We start from the raw sequence: 19,002 nt of genomic DNA on the forward strand, positions 1-19,002 counted from the left end.
TATAACAAGTCCTTCGAGGTAGGGAACTATCATATTTCACATTACCATATCAAGCAGTTATTGCCTCCTGACTTACTAAAAGCACCAGTTCCTGTAAAATTAAGTTCCTGTAGTTTGCAAGGAGGCCATCTGTAAGCTTTCCAAAGCACCAGAGTTCATTCTAAGATCTGACATTGCTCACAGGAAGTTTTGGTGTTTGATTATTATCCACATAGGTGACTTTTTAAATATCCCAGCCTCTCAGTTAACTGACCTTGTTTAAGTCTGTCTTCCATTCTGCTCATGGTATAAAACCCTTTATGTTGTCAATTTTGCTCTAACACTTCCATAATCTCAACCTCCTAACCTTGAAGCCCAACCCCTCCACATCTCATATATTCACACATGAATTTGTGGAACTACACAGATGTACAGGATTCAATTTGCTGGATTTGTTATCCATATAAATATTCAAATTATCCTTTATTTGGACAATGAGGACTTACTCAAATTTCCAAGAAATTGAAGGCTCATTTTGGGCAGTTCCTGTGCAGACCTGAAATCAGCCATTTCTTCCAGAACCCCTGCTTTAGTGAGAAATCATACTTTGTGACCATGACCTGGGCAAAAAGGACATTCATAGTTACTAAAATATGTATTTATATTTTAGTTTATAGAATATATTTAGCTACTTAATACTTGATACTGTTTTGTGACCAGCAATGTTTTGTGCCACTAACCTCACAAATTCAGTTGTTGATATAATCTTTTCGTGCATTGTGTGAAGGTTGTCTTTGTATATTCAAATATTGAATGCTGTACCAGCAGATAGCTGAGTACTGTCCACATTTTGGTTTTGTTATTCTTACAAATTATCACCTACCCCAATATTTTGTAATACCTTCCTCACTTACTAGTTGATTTAATAAAAATATGAAAGTCAATAGCTGCCAGGAGAGGAAAGGCAGAACTTCTTAGCAGAGAGAGAGTTTCTGGGAGAAGAACCAGATGTGGGGATTCACCAGCATGACATGGGATTGAAGGAGAAAGACAGGAAAAGGGCCATATGGAGGGACAGAGGCCAGGATTTGGTGGAGTATAATAGCTGAGAAACTGCCCAGCTATAGTACCTAGGCTTTTAAAAACAGCAAGTCTCCATTTCCTTATTCCATCCACTGGAAGTCCAGAGAAAGTCCTGCTATATTCAGTGTCTTAATCTTTATAGTAAATCCAGCACTGAGGCAAGTTAAGAAGGTTTTTTTGTTTTTGTTTTTGTTTTTGTTTTTGTTTTTGTTTTTTTAATTTTAAGAGGACCTGGGAAGGGGAAAGAACCATACACTTTAGGATCTAGTTTTGTGTTTCCTGATGACTGAGTCAACAAGTATCAAGGCAACTGCTAGAACCCAAATTGCCTGCAAAGGAAGTGCTTGTTTTCATGAACACAGCTCAATGAGAAGGTTTGGGTGTGTGGAGATACCGTTTCATTATGTATTCCTAGCCTATGTAGAACTCACTACGGAAACCAGCCTGGCCTTGAACTCCCAAAGATGTGCCTGCCTCTGCCTCCCGAATGTACCTGGCTTAAATGAGAATATTTAAACCACAAACTACAGTTACTTAAGACTAGCAAGACTGTGGCCTTGAGTTTAAATACATTAGCACTCTTTTGCTGCCCTTAAACCTAAACAATGCACTTCCAAAAAGAGACAATTTCGTGTGCAAAAGAAACTTTGTTGATGGTGTTATCTTTCTTGAGACAGAGACTCCTGTAAAATAGCATGGTCTCAAATTCACTATGTAGTAGAGGCTGGCCTTGGACTCTGATCCTCCTGCCTCCTACCTCTCAAAACCTTCAGAGTTCTAGGATTAAAGATATGCAACACCAGGCCCAACTGGAAAAATTTCAAGATAGGAAAAGTAAGTAAAGAACCTCTAGTACTTTTTACTTAATTTTTAAATTTCTCTTGATCTTAAAACCTTTTTGTAAATTACATCCTCTGAGCACAGTGACATAGAAGGCCATGGAGTCACACACTTGAGCATTTCCTCTAGATGTGGTGGTGATGGCTTTAACCCCAGCACTCAGGAGGCAGAGGCAGGAGAATCTCTGAATTCGAAGCCAGCCTGTTCTAAGTAGTGAGTTCCAGGACAGCCAGGGCTACACAGGGAAACCCTGTCTCAAAAAAAAAAAAAAAAAAAAAAAGAATGTCCTAAGAAAGAGAAATTAGCAATGTTCAGGTTTTTTGTTTTTGTTTTTGTTTTTCGAGACAGGGTTTCTCTGTGTAGCCCTGGCTGTCCTGGAACTCACTCTGTAGACTAGGCTGGCCTCAAACTCAGAAATCCGCCTGCCTCTGCCTCCCGAGTGCTGGGATTAAAGGCGTGCACCGCCACGCCAGGCTGCAATGTTCAGTTTTTAAAAAGGCTCTCTGGTCCACTTTTATGCTACCCAATTTCTATATTTTTATTACGTGTGTGTGTGAGAACAGTTTGCGAGAGTCACTCTATCGTGTAGGTTCTAAAGAGTCACATTCAGATCACCAGGTTTGGCAGGGAGCCCTTTACCCGTTAAGCCATCTCACTGACCTACAGCCAAACGTTATTGTAAAGGCATTTCAGCAATTAAACATTAAGGAATTGTATGAAATGACACAGTGTGCAGAACAGGATCTCTTACAAAGGGTCATGTCATTTACTACTGAGATCAAGCAGCCAAACAGGAGGAGATGAACGTTTACTAAAGCCACAGGGAGAAAACACAGGCAAACATTTAGTATGTGTTTACATATTATGTTTTCAATAAAATATGTTATTTTGATCATTCTGAGACAGGATTTTGCTAAGTATCTCTGTCTGTCTGTCTGTCTGTCTGTCTGTCTGTCTGTCTGTCATGATTCAGTGTAACTCAAGCTGGGCTTACTTTTTAGTTTTCCAGATCTTAATCTGGCTTTGAACTTGCTGTGTAACTGAGGCTCATCTTGAACTCCTGATATTCTAGCTCCACTTCCTACATGCTGAGATTACAGATGGGAGCCACATATATGCCTCATTCAAGCCATGATTTTGATATGTAACTCAGCAACACTAAATATGTTCACAATGTCGTCCAACTATCACCATCATTCACTACAGAGACTTTTCTCAGTCACGTAAAATATCTTGTCTGTTTATGGCACAGGGTAAAACAGTAGCTCCTTGATCCATTTCTTCATTTCTGCCCTTTTATTTGAGGGTAGTTTTTGTTGTTGTTGCTGTTAGTTGATTTGGCTGTTAGAACATTTGCTTTCCCCTAATATTTTCTTTTTGGCTGGAGCCATCCAGTCTACACTACTGTATTTCACAGCTCCCTTTTTACCTCCCTGTGTGTTGAAGGTGGAACCCAGGGCCTTTGAACTCGCTAACCACAAGCTTACCAATGAGCTACACCCCTGGCCCCTTGAGATGACTATTTTAAAGTTTTGTTTGAGGCAGGGTTACTTAGCCCAATCTGGCTTTAAGCTTACCATTGTCTTGGCCTCTGCCTCCTGAGGGTTGTATATCAAAATTAGAAAAGAAATTGCTATTTCAGTTCCTAGACAAGTCCTACAAAATTAAAACATTATTATTTAAAAAGAAGAATAATAACTCAAAATGCTCTCTCTCTCTCTCTCTCTTTCTCTCTCTCTCTCTCTCTCTCTCTCTCTCTCTCTCTCTCTCTCTCTCTCTCTCTCTCTCTAGTTTTTGAGAGTGTCCCACTATGTAGTAGCAAGGCTGGACTGAACTTACAGAGATCTGTCTGCTTCTGCGTCCAGAGTGCTGGGATGAGAGTTGAGCCCCTGGCACACAAGAAAGTATTTTACAGAGTCTGCTCTAGCGGTGAACTGGGAAAGGGAGGTTTCCGTGTGGTGGCGGCACTGTCTATGTTCTCAGCACTCAAGGGTGGAGGCGTGAGGAGCTGCTTTGGATCTGACGTTCACGTCCTAACTGCCTGTTCTTTTGACCGCAGTCATCACCAGGAAGAGAGTGTTGTTTTTTTTTTAAGATTTATTTATTTGATCCAATATATATATAAAGAACTCAAGAAGATGGACTCTAAAAAATCAAATAACCCCATTAAAAATGGGGCTCAGAGCTAAACAAAGAATTCTCACCTGAGGAATACCGAATGGCAGAGAAGCACCTGAAAAAATGTTCAACATCCTTAATCATCAGGGAAATGTAAATCAAAACAACCCTGAGATTCCACCACACACCAGTCAGAATGGCTAGGATCAAAAATTCAGGTGACAGCAGATGCTGGCTAGGATGTGGAGAAAGAGGAACACTCCTCCATTGTTGGTGGGATTGCAAGCTTGTACAACCACTCTGGAAATCAGTCTGGTGGTTCCTCAGAAAATTGGACATAGTACTACCGGAGGATCCCGCAATACCTCTCCTGGGCATATATCCAGAAGATGTTCCAACCAGTAAGAAGGACACATGCTCCACTATGTTAATAGCAACCTTATTTATAATAGCCAGAAGCTGGAAAGAACCCAGATGCCCCTCAACAGAGGAATGGATACAGAAAATGTGGTACATTTACACAGTGGAGTACTACTCTGCTATTAAAAAGAATGGATTTATGAAATTCCTAGGCAAATGGATGAACCTGGAGGGCATCATCCTGAGTGAGGTAACCCAATCACAAAAGAACTCACACAATATGTACTCACTGATAAGTGGATATTAGCCCAGAAACTTAGGATACCCAAGATATAAGATACAATTTGCTAAACACATGAAACTCAAGAAGAACAAAGACCAAAGTGTGGACACTTTGCCCCTTCTTAGACTGGGGAACAAAACACCCATGGAAGGAGTTACAGAGACAAAGTTTGGAACTGAGACGAAAGGATGGACCATCTAGAGACTGCCATATCCGGGGATCCATCCCATAATCAGCTTCCAAACGCTGACACCATTGCACACACTAGCAAGATTTTGCTGAAAGGACTCTGATATAACTATTTCTTGTGAGGATATGCTGGGACCTAGCAAACACAGAAGTGAATGCTCACAGTCAGCTATTGGATGGATCGCAGGGCCCCCAATGGAGGAGCTAGAGAAAATACCCAAGGAGCTAAAGGGATCTGCAACCCTATAGGTTGAACAACAATATGAACTACCCAGTACCCCCCAGAGCTCGTGTCTCTAGCTGCATATGTATCAGAAGATGGCCTACCAGCCATCAGTGGAAAGGAGGCCCATTGGTCGTGCAAACTTTATATGCCTCAGTACAGGGGAACGCCAGGGCCAAGAAGTGGGAGTGGGTGGGTAGGGAAGTGGGGGGGGGAAGGGTATGGGGGACTTTTGGGATAGCACTGGAAATTTAAATGAAGAAAATACCTAATTAAAAAAAAGGAGAAGAAAAAGATTTATTTATTTATTTGTTTGTTTGTTGTAAGTACACTGTAGCTGTCTTCTGACACTTCAGAAGACGAAGTCAGATCTCATTACGGATGGTTGTCAGCCACCATGTGGTTGCTGGGATTTGAACTCAGGACCTCTGGAAGAGCAGTCAGTGCTCTTAACCGCTGAGCCACCTCTCCAGCCCCCAAAGGATGATTTTGAGGCAATCTCCCACTGAGCTTAGATGGCCTTGACTCCACTAGGCTGGCTGGCCATGAGCCCCAAGTTCTGCCTATTCTGTAGTTCTATCCACCCCCACCAACACTGGGTTTCAGACTACACCCCAGCTCCAGGTTTAAATATGGGAGCCAGTGGTCCAAATTCAGCAGGCACTTGACCACTTGGGAAGCAGGCACTTTACCAACTCAGCCATCTCCCCATCCCCAGCACGGTAAATGTGGTGCTTGCTGTATTTTATTCCCTAACAATGTAGGGGAAATGAGGAGCATGGAAACCAGGAAAGTCTTCACTTAATCACCAGGCCCTCTTCTATTTGTGTCCTTCACTGGACTTTTCCCTAAGAACCCAGGAGCTGAGAGATCTGTGCATCTGAGGTACAGTTCTCACTAATGTATCCCTTACGTTTCCCTTGATACAGTATTTTGCATTGTAGCTCTTCAGCAGAGTTCACTTTGCAAAGGTTTTTTCAACCTGAGAATCACAGAGCTCAGCAGTGTTACAGAAATTGATTCAGAGCATCAGCAGAAAAGCCAACTCTCATGGTAGCCTGTTGTAGGCTCAAAGATACACTTGCTTAGCTTCTTCCCTGAGCTATTGTCAGTGAACGTATATTTTAACATCTACCAAACCATTTGCATTAATACCCATTCCTTTATATTTTTCCCTTTTACTAAATCTATGTCATAACATAATATTTGTGTACATGTGGTTTTTTTGTGACTCCATAGCCCAGAATAGCCTCAATCTTGTGGCAGGTTCTCGTGCCTCAGCCTTACAAATCTTTGAGTTGCAGGCATGAGTCACCATGCCTGGCACAGAATATTTATTTTTACTAAATATAACATAGAACATGAAGCTATAACACCAATGATAAAAACAGGAATTTTCTAGTTGCCAAACAAGAAAGCCAGCTGTAGTTTTCTCCTGCCAGAGAGTTAGAGTGCTAGAATGGGAACTGTATATATATACATATGAATAGGTATATATATATATATATATATATATACATATACATATATATATATATATACTTCCTATTTCCTTTGTTTCTCAAGATGTGGTCATTGGATCACCTGCATTAGAAGCACATAAGAATGAGCTTTAAAAGTTAAGAACATTGGGAGCTGGAGAGGTGGCTCAGTGGTTAAGAGCACCAACTGTTCTTCCAGAGGTCCTGAGTTTAGTTTCCAGCAACGACATGATGGCTCACAACCATCTATAATGGGATCTAACACCCTCTTCTGGTGTGTCTGAAGACAGCATCTGTAGTGTACTCATACTTAAAATAAATAAATAAACAAATAAATCTTAAAAAAAAAAAAGTTAAGACCATTCCTCCAGCTCTTGGAGTCAGAGGCAGGTGGATTTGAAACCAGCCTGGTCTACAAAGAGAGTTCCAGGACAGCCTAACCTACATAATGAAACTTTGTCTCAAAAAAAAAAAAAAAAAATGGAACCAGGAATCTTTTACCAAGCTCCCCAGCTGGTATTTCCTGGAGCAGGAGGTACAGGGGAGGACAATGACAGACAAGGTGGTCTTAGGCCCAGTAACAGATATAGTAGTGTTATCCATGCTAAAGCTCACTTGGGCCATTGTTCATAAGGGAGTTGGGCTGATACAGCTGCTGTCTCAGCTGAGTTTTTCCCAGGTTTTAATCTGAATAGAGTTCTGTGTTTTGTTTTTAGATAAGGTTCCATGTTGCCCATGCTGACCTTGAAATCCTAATCCACCAACTCATAAGTACCAGGACTACAAGCAGGCACCACAATGCTCATCTTCTATGGAGAGTTGAAAATGAAAAAGGAAGTATTGGATTCATACTACTCAATGTCTGCTTTTCCTTTCTTCTTCTTTCACATATTCCCACATGTCCTAGGCTGCACTTGAACTTGCTTTGTACCCACAGATGATCTTGAGTTTTTGATCCTCTTGCTTCTACCTCCTAAGGGCTAGGATTACGAGTGTGAGTCACCATGCCTGATCTATGTAGCACTACAGATGGAACCCAGGGCTTGACTCCCTGCTAGGTAGGCACTCCCCAAACTGAGCTCTACTCCCAGGTCTCAATATCTATTCTTCTCTTATTCATTCATTCATTCATTCATTTATGTATAGTATATGAGTACACTGTAGGTAACTTCAGACACACCAGAAGAGGGCATCAGATCCCATTACAGATGGTTGTGAGTCACCATGTAGTTGCTGGGAATTGAACTCAGGACTTCTGGAAGAGCAGTCAGTGCTTTTAAACTCTGAGCCATCTCTTCAGCCTCAATATCTACTTTTATAATGTTATAATTCTATACTTAGCTAGAATTGAAAGTCTGTTAAAAGTACTGAGGAAGGATTTTCATACATGAATGGAATGTGAGTGGAATGGGGAAACCACGCTGGAAAAATCTGGCATTCCTCCAATCAATAAACTGCTGCCACATGACTCAGCAACTCAACTCCTACGTATACAGCAAACAAAAACAAAAACATAACTTAAATGGTAACCATTTCCTCATCGACATCTATCAAAAATGACATCATTGATATTTACACACAAGCCATGTGAGCTTGCCATCCTTCTGTCAAATGTCAATTAACACAGTCCAACACTTTTCTCACCTTTAACTTCTAGGAGCTGGTAGACCTTTTCTTCCCCCCTGTACTGGCTAGTTTTGTGTCAACTTGACACAAGCTATAGTTATCACAGAGAAAGGAGCTTCAGTTGAGGAAATGCTGGGATCAAAGGCATATGCCCCACACCCATCCAAAATACTTTTTTTTTTTTTTCAGATTTATTTATTATCATATCTAAGTACACTGTAGCTGTACTTCAGATGCACCAGAAGAGGGCATCAGATCTCATTACAGATGGTTGTGAGCCACAATGTGATTGCTGGGATTTGAACTCTGGAAGAGCAGTCAGTGCTCTTTTTTTTTTTTTTTAAGATTTATTTATTTATTATATGTAAGTACACTGTAGCTGTCTTCAGACACACCAAGAAGAGAGCATCAGATCTCATTACGGATGGTTGTGAGCCATCATGTGGTTGCTGGGATTTGAACTCAGGATCTTTGGAAGAGCAGTCAGTGCTCTTACCCACTGAGCCATCTCGCCAGCCTACAGTCAGTGCTCTTAATCGCTGAGCCATCTCTCCAGACCTTTTTTTTTTTTTTTTTTCAAGACAGGTTTCTCTGTGTAGCCTTGGCTGTCCTGCAGACTGGCCTCAAACTCAGAAATCCGCCTGCCTCTGCCTCCCAAGTGCTGGGATAAAGGTATGCGCCTCCACGCCCACCTAAAATACTTTTTTTAAAGACACTCTTATCCTTAATATTTCATATCCACCAATCGAGCTTCATTGATCTTTAATAAATGAGAAAACTAAGAAGACTAATGGACAGCACCTCATAATCTTTTGAGTTTGTTTGTTTCTTTGTTTGTTTGCTGGCTGTCTGGCTGGCTGACTAACCGATTGGCTGACTTGCTGACAGGCAAGACTATACCAGAGTTCACACAGTTATAATTTACTAACCTACCATAGTAAGTAAGAAACCATGTTAGGAAATCCATTAAAACTAATTTTCTATCTGTTTATAACACCGTGAAGCTGCAAGATTTGAAGACACCAAACATCTAAAAGACAATGAGAAGCATGTTTGTATAAGTTCTCTAAACAAAGACACAGACAGGAAAAACCACGACCAGTGTTCACAGGTCATGACAGGCAGCAGGGGCTTCATCTAAAACTGAAGTGCATTGTTGTCTGGCTTTATTGTTGTTTTGTGTATCCTTGGCTGCCTATCCTAGAACTCACTTTGTAGACCAGGCTGACCTCGAACTCAGAGATCTGTCTGCCTCTGCTTCTCAAGTGCAGGAACTAAAGGCAGAAGAAGAAGCCGCCATACACACCTCTAGTCTGTATTCTGTTGCTAAGGAAGAAATGTCAAACCTGTCTCCTCTTCATAATCTATTTAATTAGCACTGAAACTCTTGTAATGGAGAAACACAAGAGGAGACTTTCAGAATTGAGTAGGCAGCATTGTGACGCATGCCTATAATCTCAGTCCTCAGGAGACTGAAGGCAGCCAGAGCTGTGTAGCAAGACCAGTCTCCACAAGAAAAAGCATGTATGTACTTATTGCATGTAAGTCACCATCTCAAAAGCAAAAAACAAGGAGCCAGTGAGATGGCTCAGAGAGTCCAGGCACTTGCTGCCAAGCCTGACGAACTGAGTTTGAGGGGGGAAACCACTTGTTTAGGAGAAAATGGATTCCCACAAATTGTCTTCTGCTCCACACCCATAATGGCACCCATATGCCTACTATTAACATTTTTATACCCTCAAATACAAATATTTCCATCAATTGAAATAAACTCCCCACATACTTTTGAGGCGCAGAATGGAAGGATAATTACAGAATTGAACTAAGAAATAAAATGAAGAAGCAGAGACCCATGAATACTGTACCTTTCCTGAAACCAGGAAATCTGTTACTGTCCCAGCCTCCGCAGGACACAGGTGAAGTTAAATGTTCACCCTTGTTTTGGGTGTGTCTATGTGTGTTTGGTTTTGGCAATTGAGGGTTTTTTGTTTGTTTGTGTGTGTTTTTGTTTAGGTTTTTGTATTTATATGTCTGTTTGTTTCAAGACAGGATTTCTCTGTTCAGCCCTGAGTGTTCTGAGAACACACTCTGCTGACTAGACTAGCCTTGAACCCAGAGATCTGCCTGCCTCTGCCTCCCAAGTGCTGGGATTAAAGAAGTGTCCCGCCATCATCTGGCTACTCTTTCTTGTTTTCATGGAAAGTCATCAGCTAGGGCTGAGATAACCTTCTTAGAGTTTCGTGAAGGGCAGCCCTGCTCACTTAGCATAATAGACAGAGCCTGTGGCTCTAGAATTTGCTTTCTTTTTTAAAACATTCTATTTTTAAAATATCTTTTTTTACTTTATGCATAGGAGTATTTTGCTTGATTGTGCATATGTGTACCATGTGCGTACAATGACCACAGTCGCTAGAAGAGGGCATAGCATTCCCTGGGACCGGGCTATAAGCACCTGTGAGCCTTCATGCAGGTGCTAAGTATGGAACCCAGAAGGTCCTCTGCAAGAACAATCAGTGTCCTTAACCAGTGAGACTTCTGGAGCCCCTGAAATTGGGTGTCTTGTGTTTTGTTTTGTTTTGTTTTGTTTTGTTTTGTTTTGTTTTGTTTTGGAGATAGAGTTTCATGTAGTTCTGGCTGTCTCTGGACTCACTATATAGCCACAGGTAACCTTGACCTTCTGATCTTCCCGCCAGCACCTTCAAAATGCTAGATCCCAGGAGTGTTCACACAGAGCTTCTGAGGTGTTAGGGATTGAACCCAGGGTTTAATGCATGCCAGGAAAGCACTCTACCTACTGAACTACAGCCCTAGAGCTCGTTTGCATTTTTGGAACTTTGAAAAGGCTGCAGCTTTGTGATAAAGAGACTCTCGTATCCTAAAGTACAGGTCCTCCTTAAAGGGACTAGAAGCTTGACGAACATTGGCAGGTTCCTTAGACTTATTTCTGCTTTCCTATGGGCACCCACCTCACCAGTGACTGCAGTTTTCTCACTCAGAAAGCGCACAGCCAATTATCCAGGCAAAGCGCACTGAGCAATCTCACTTGGGACTTAATTTTCAGTTGGGCTCTTGCTCCCCCACCCCCCCACCCAGAAATCTGCTGTCTTTCAGGAAAGTGATTCAAACTACCCCGTTGCATCACTTCCTGTCCATGATTCCTTTTCAGCAAAGCAGCCAGCTGTGAACAGACATTTCTACTGGTTCTAAAACCCCTGGAGACAGAGGTGGATGGAGAGAAGGTCCAGCTGTTGAGAGTACTGGCTCCCCTTGATGGACCCGGTTTGATTCCCGGCACCCAGGTGTTGGCTCATAATTATAAATCCAGTTCCAGGGGACCCAATGTCCTCTTATGATCTTTATAGGTATCAGACATGCACATAACACACATACTGTTTTCTGGCTTTTTCAGATAGTGTCCTGTTTTACATTAGTTCTACTTTTAAATTTTATTATATTTTTTGTGAATGTGTATTCTGTCTCCATGTGTGCCTTACACCATGTATGTTGGATCCCCTTAGGCCTGAAGTTACAGTAGGGGGCTGCCATGTGTGTGCTGTCAGTTAAACCCAACTAGTGCTTTTAACCCTGGAGCCATCTCTCCAGTCGCCGGTTTTTATTGTGTTTTGTTTTTGACACATGATCTCTATGTAGCCCTGTCTGACTTAGAACTCAATATGTAGACCAGAGATCCACCTGACTCTGCCTTCTGAGTGCCTAAGGGATTATAAGTGTGTGCCACCATCCCTGGCCTCTATGTATGTGTGTCTGTGTCTGTGTGTGTGTGTGTGTGCCCAATTGTGCATCAGCAACTCAGAGAAACACATTCAGAGTCAGTTCTCTCCCTCTATCGTGTGAGTAGGTCTTGAACCCAAGTCACCAGGCTTGGCAGCAAGCACCCTTACCTGCTGAGCCCTTTTGCTGAGCCCTTTACTCCTCGTGTGGGGCTTCACTGTTTCCCAGGCTGCTCAGTAATTCCTGGGTTCAAGCGATCTTCTCCTATCACCCTCTGAGTAGCAACAACAATGTGTTCTGCCTCATATTAGCTGTGAATGTGTTTGAAGTCTTCCACTGGACTTTGTCTTCTCATGCTACTACCCTGCTGAACTCCCCAGCAGGTCAACTGGAGCTCATGTATGTGCTTAATGATGTCATGCAGATCACGCAGGTCAATAAAAGCAACACACAAAGCACACGTAACTACATAAACGTGCTCTACCCGGTTATGAATGTTATTGGGTCCAAAGGTTGGTATTTCTTCACAGGAAGGGAAAACCTCACCTCAAGCTGCCCAAGCACACGCCTTGAGAGAAACAGAGATGAAGCCTGCTCAGACCACACAGGAGCAGAGGCCACGTGAATGAATCTTTATTCGGTCCAGACAGATGTTTACAGCCAATAACAATACAAAGGCCACAGACAAGACTGTAAGTGCATCTGAGCTTTTAGGTTCCTCGAGGTCCTCACAAGACTAACACAGGCCACTCACCTGTAAGAGAACTCCTGTGCCAGGGCCAGCTGGGGCAAGACCATAACTGAGCTGTGAGTGACCATAATGAGGCCTTTGGTTCTAAGAAGCTGCTTATCTAAGCTAAAGCCATCTACAAGGTTAACTTCAATACAGCAAAAGGGGTCACCTGTCCAGCAACATCATGCACTGGGGACAAGGAGGGGTTTACTGAGCTTTGACCTCAGACTGCTGGACCTTCAGGCTGGCCTTGTCCACCTCGGTAGACTGAGGATAAAAGGGACCTACCAGCCAGTTGAGAGGCGTGTTGTTAACAAAGTAATCCATAACTTCATCTAAGGATTCCTTCATTTTCTGCGGCTGAGTAATGGTCTCCTGACCTGTGTGACCTCTTTAACCCTGCTGAGAGCCTGGTGATAGGCCCTCAAGAAGAGCTTGGCGGCCAGGGACTCCAGACGCTCACAGTATCTCAGCTTCTGAACCTTAGCAGGTCCTTCTGCCTTTTTTGTTTCCGTCTCTGACAATAGAAGAAAAAGAGAAAGAGAAAATAAGCAAAGGTGGTCCTTTGTTCAGGATTCCACAGTCTGAGTCCCAAGACAGATGTCTTCATGCCCTAAGACTGTTCACACCCACTGTTGGGTTGATCACCCTGAAGCACACACACGCGCGCACACACACACACACACACACATTTAATGTGCTTCTTGCCACCTGCATACATTTCTTAGCAACATGGACCCTGGCACATAGGACAAGCAGTAATGGTAATTAAGTACCACTATGGCTGGTCTCAAATTTGCTATACAATCAAAAATGGTTTGAAGCATTTAAAACTATTTTTTAAAGATTTACTTATTAGGTATAAGTGTTCTGCCTGGAAATATGCATGCACGCCAGAAGAGGACACAGACCTCATTATAGATGGTTGTGAGCCACCATGTGGTTGCTGGGAATTGAACTCAGGACCTCTGTAAGAAGCAGCCTGTATTCTTAACCTCTGAGCCATCTCTCTATCCCTTAGAACTATTTTTAAAGATTTACATATTTTTATTCTGTCTGTATGACTGTTTTTCATGCATGCACATCTGTGCATCACATGCACATGTAGTGGAACTATTGTTCCAGACAGTTCTAAGTACCCTTGTGTTTCCTGAGAATGGAACCCAAGTTCTTCCACTGAGCCATCTCTCTAGTCCCTTGCTTTAAATTCTTGATTCTCCACCTGGTCTGTTCTGCTAGTGCTGGAATTACAGGCATAAGCCTCAATACCCTGCTTTTTAAAACATAAATAAATAAATAAATAAATAAATAAATAAATAAATAAAAAGATGTGTTCACTATAAAACCCTGGATGGTCCAGAACTTACTATGTACAAACCTGTAATTCCAGCACTTAGGAGATAGAGATAAGAAGATCAGGAGTTCAAAGCTAGCATCTTGTACCTAGTGAGTCTGAGGTCAACTTAGGCTATATAAGGCCCTGTCTCAGTAAAAAATAAATAAATAAAGGAGAAAGAGTGTGGTGCTCAGGAGGTAGGGACACAAGAAGCAAAGTTATCCTCAGCAACATAGTGAGTTGAAGACTACCCTGAGTTATGTAAGATCCTTAAAAAAAAAAAAAGCCAGCAATACAGCTAAGTGGGCAGAGGCACCTGCCACTAAGCCTGATGACCCCAGCCCCCACACTGTAATTGTCTGAGTGAGAATGTCCCTCAGGGGCTTTTGGTTGAATCTTTGGACCTCAATTGCTGGAACTGTATGGGAAGAATTAGGAGGCGTGGCCATGATGGATCAGGTCTGTCAAGGGGCAAGGCTTTGGCAGTTCAGTTTTGGGTGGCATTCCCAGTGTGCTCTCTCCATCTCTAGCTTGCGGACAGCTCTCAGATGTCCCCGCTGACATGCTTTTGCTCCATAAGTCCAACAAAAGGTTTTCTTTTTAAGTGACCTTGGTCATGGTGATGTCACAGCCATTGAATAGTGACTAAGCCACACGTGCAGGAAGGACAGAACCAGCTCCTGAACCTTGTCCTTTGACTCTACCATGTACAGCATGGCATGTATGCATACCACACACAGATAAAATGCAATATGTTTGATTGATTGATTGATTGATTGACTGGTGGACTGATTGATTGAAGGTTAATGGTAGCTTTTGGTTGGGCATGGTGGTACACACTTACCCTTGAGGAAGAAGAAACAGATGGATCTCTGTGAGTTTCAGGCCAGCCTACTCTACTTTTCAAGTAACAGGCCAGCCAGAGATACCTAGTGAGACCTGTCTTTAAATAAATGAATAAACTTTTTTTTAAGGACTCAAAGTTAAGCATAAAGAATCAATTACCCAGCTCCTTCTGAGTGAGAGGGAAGTACTGGTCTACCAGCAGCTCCAACTTGGTGATTGCATTATCTATTCGACTGTTCACAAGCCGCACCATTCCTAAAACTGTATTGATGCTGCCATTAACCACAGACTTGGTCCTTTCCACGCTGCCAGTAACTGCTTCTTTGGTCTTATCCACCACCCCTGAGACTGTGCTGGCTACAGAATCCTTGGCTCCAGCCATGGTAGTCGTCACCCCATCCTTCGCCCCAGTTATGGCACCTCTGGCATTGGCAACAATCTGTAAGCAAAGAAACAGACAAGCCAGCTTATGAGAACTATGGGCAAATGCACACTCATGGTTTTACAAAGACTGCATACCTAAATATTCAACATGGACTGAGCATGCTCTTTCACTCTCAGTCTTGGGCATACATAGCATTAAGACTTAATGAGGCTGAGTGTCTCCATCAGGTTGCTCTGTCCTACCAGCCACTCCCTATGGACTGTTAGACGTATAAATGAAATAAACAAGCATGAGATTTATCAATTTGTTGAGACAAGTTGTTTTGACTTTGTTGTTCTTATTTGAGACAGGATCTCAGGACATACTGCCCTTGCTGACCTGGAACTCACAGAGATCCACCTGCTCTGCCTCCCTAAGGCTAGGATTAGAGGTGTGTGTCACCATTGCCTATCACATATAGTATTTTTCAAAACTACTGGGTGGGTGGTTCATGTCTCTAATCCCATCACTCAAGAGGCTAAGTCAGGCTGCAGTTCCAGTTCTGCTAACAAGGAAACCACGACTCAAACCAAAGTAAAACAAAAGCCCTGGGTTCAACCAACAGCTTCCTGCCCAAGACTGATCTAGTGAGCCTTTACAATGGTACATCTGCCTGTAGGCAAAAGGAGAGGGAGAAAGAGCCACAGAAAAGGGGGAGAGGCTGGGAACGGAGCTCAGTTAGTAGAGCATTTAACACGAAACACAGGGTTTGAGGATGGCACCATAGAAAGTGGGCATGGGAGCCTACAAGCCTATAACACTAGGATTGGGAGGTGGAGGCAAGAGGACCAGAAGCTCAAGGTCACCTTTAACTGCAAATGGAATTCAAGTGCAGCCTAGACTAAGAAACCCTGTCACTCAAAAACAAAAAACTAAAACAAAACAAACAAAAAACAAAGGGAAAAAAACAACAACAACAAAAAGCAGAAACTTACTACCTAGAGGTGAGGTTATGTAACTTTAGATTCCTCATGCAGAAGTCACTTCATTCCAGAAAGGAAACTGCAGACCAAGTTGAACTTGGCCCTCTAGAGCCTGGCACATAGGTTTGTCTAGAGTAATGAGAAGAATCATAGGGAAGGAGAGAAGACAGCAAGAGATCCAGGGGAGGGTGGCACACAGCCACAAGGAACTCTAGCAACAAACACCTCAAAATCACTTCTTAATGCAATCTCAATTCATGAGGTTTTTAGTTTAATACCCCAACCTAATTTTTAGCTAGTTTGATACACCTAAGGTGACTATTTCTGTTGTGGTGTTGCAGATCAAACTCGGCCTTGTAAACGCTAGGCAAGGAATGAGATACAAGTTCATTGTATATAAGCTATGCTGGATATTATAAATACCTCATCAAAACAATTTTTTTTTGAAAAAGGGTCTTACTGTATAGAGCAGACTGGCCTTGAACTCACAGAGAACAGCTTGTCTCTACCTAGAACCCTGGGATTCAAGTCATGCATGAACGTTTAAATACCCCAAATGGAAAATAATTCCTCAAGCAACATCAATGAAAATTTTAGAGTCACAGAAAAAGTTCTAAAGGATATTCAGTAAACTTGCCTATTTAAATGGGGAAAGGCACAACCCAATGTCCCCTTAACTGATATCCTTCTGTGCAATGCTGCATTCTTATTAACCAGAAGGGCAGGTTGACCACTCTCATCACCACACTCTGCAAACAAGGAGGAGTGGATAGTTATGACTTAAAACACGAGAAAGTAAAGGACCAAGAAACGAGTACTTAAAAATCATACCTGTTAGCCAGGCAGTGGTGGCACACACCTTTAATCCCAGCACTCGCACTCGGGAGGCAGAGGCAGGTAGGTGGATTTCTGAATTCGAGGCCAGCCTGGTCTACAGAGTGAGTTCCAGGACAGCCAGGGCTATACAGAGAAACCCTGTCTCAAAAAAATTAAAAAAAAAAAAAATTCATACCTGGTGTGGATCCACTGCTGCTGCTGCCATTTTTCCTCCTGGAGAAAAGAGATGCCTGGAGAGAAAAGAAACTGATTTCAAAACATTGAGGACCAATTCCTGTCCCAACCTAGGCAGGCGCACAATTGCAGCATAGACAGTTTCAGTTTCCCACCCTCTAATTCAGAGCCCTCTTCAGGGCCAACAACCTGACTGGAGGCTCCGGAGCTGTTTACACACTTTTAGTAGGAAAGTGTAGTCATTGGTGTATGTCCTGTCTCTCAAATGGGACACTAGAAATGCCTCTGAAATAAATGCCTGTTCTCAAAAATGCTAACCCAAAAGGCAGAAAATTCCATTTAAACAGAAGACATCTTACCTTCCCCAAACGCCTGCCCTTGATTAGTTAATGGATTTATTTTTGTAGGCTTTCTGAGACAGGATTTCTCTTTGTAACAGTCCTGGCTAGCCTGGAATTCAGGCTGCAAACTCATAAAACCTGCCTGTCTTTGCCACCCAAGTGCTAGGGTCAAAGGTGGCCTTTGATTCACTTAGTCTCTGCCTGTCTAAAACCCAGGCTGACCCTCTTAACTCAACTTCGCTAGTGTTGGGATTCGGCACAGGCCACCATGCCGGGCTCTCAGCATCAGGACTATCAAACTGATACTTGAGGGTGTTTACCATTCTTGTGAACAAGATTGAAACCAGCAGTGGCTGCCTTAATGCTGACTGAGCTCAAGAAAGAGTAGCTATACTGTGTTGGTATCAGAACCTCTGATACTTGTGACATCACATAGGTGGGACCCGCAAACCTATTGTCAAGTCAACAGCCACCATATTCCCAGAACCCACTTGGCTCACCTCTCACCTTTACCTGTGATTACATCATCATCCATATATAAGAAAGACCCCACCCCACCCCATTTCTCTCCCCCTCTCCATTCCCCTCCTTCTCTTCCCCGCCGTCACCTTGCCCCTCTCTCTTCCTATAAACTTCATGTGGAATTGTTTGGCCTAGTGTGGTCCTTCTGAAGCAGTGCGACGGTGAAGATCATAAAACAGGGAACTGTAAAATCTCCCATCCCCAGTGACCCACAGCCACATGAAACTGCCTTCTGCCCAGCATCAGAACCTGTCTAAGACACAGCTCAGCCTCCAACCCAAAGTCTCAGTTCCTTAGGAAGAACTGTCCAGAAAGCAGAAGCTTCGAGCAGTATCTATACCAAGGAGCAGCCCATAAAATATCTCCTTCCGTTTTCCAAGGGTGAGGTGGGGCTGAGGCAGAGGAGGAGCAAGAGTTTCAGCCCAGCTTGGACCATAGAGAGCCTGCGGGCAGCCAGTGCTGCCTAGTGGGACACTAAAGAAAACCCAGACAATTCTCACTATGCACCTTATAAGTTCTTCTGTGAGGTGTTTCCATTTAAATAAAGCCTCGACCGGACAAATGCAAGTTGCTCTACTGCAAACTGAAAAGAAACTTCTAGAACAAAAGCAAGAGCTTTCCCAACCAGCCCAGGGCTGCTCCCTCCCCCCTCCTCCCCCACCGATCTTTTGCTGCAGTTCCCAGCCCAATGTAGGCAGAGCAACAGCAGCCTGGGAGGCCAGATCTGGCGCAGGACCTACCAAACAGGAGAGCTGTAGGAAGCGCAAGTCTGCACGGTCCAGATCACCACAGAACAAGGCAGCCCAGGCGACTGTTAAATATCACCTGGCTGCCCTGCCCATGCCACCGTGGGAAGTGACAGCGAAGGACATCCTATCTCCTTCACTGGCCCCTCACACACACACACAGACATACACCTGTGTGTACGTGCACCTGCACATTCCTAAGCATG

At 43.1% G+C, this 19,002-nt stretch overlaps 1 protein-coding gene and 1 pseudogene across 2 annotated transcripts in view; both read right to left on the reverse strand.

Annotated features, from left to right (window-relative positions):
• Nucleotides 1-12,533: 12,533 nt before the first annotated feature.
• On the reverse strand, nucleotides 12,534-17,898 carry Gm12551 (predicted gene 12551; annotated as a pseudogene). The gene is made up of 4 exons (NR_163738.1): nucleotides 17,849-17,898; nucleotides 17,189-17,243; nucleotides 14,989-15,268; nucleotides 12,534-13,164 (listed from the first exon to the last, which is right to left on the reverse strand). The product of NR_163738.1 is annotated as a predicted gene 12551 (transcript).
• The window catches only part of Plin2 (perilipin 2), a 43,308-nt gene continuing 36,892 nt past the window's right edge, over nucleotides 12,587-19,002 (reverse strand). The window contains exon 9 of the mRNA XM_011249907.3: nucleotides 12,587-12,982. Within this exon, the coding sequence (XP_011248209.1) occupies nucleotides 12,855-12,982 (128 nt within the window). The 3' untranslated portion in view covers nucleotides 12,587-12,854. The remainder of the gene's footprint in view (nucleotides 12,983-19,002) is intronic.

The sequence above is a fragment of the Mus musculus genome, chromosome 4, assembly GCF_000001635.26.
Source record: "Mus musculus strain C57BL/6J chromosome 4, GRCm38.p6 C57BL/6J".
Taxonomy (NCBI): domain Eukaryota; kingdom Metazoa; phylum Chordata; class Mammalia; order Rodentia; family Muridae; genus Mus; species Mus musculus.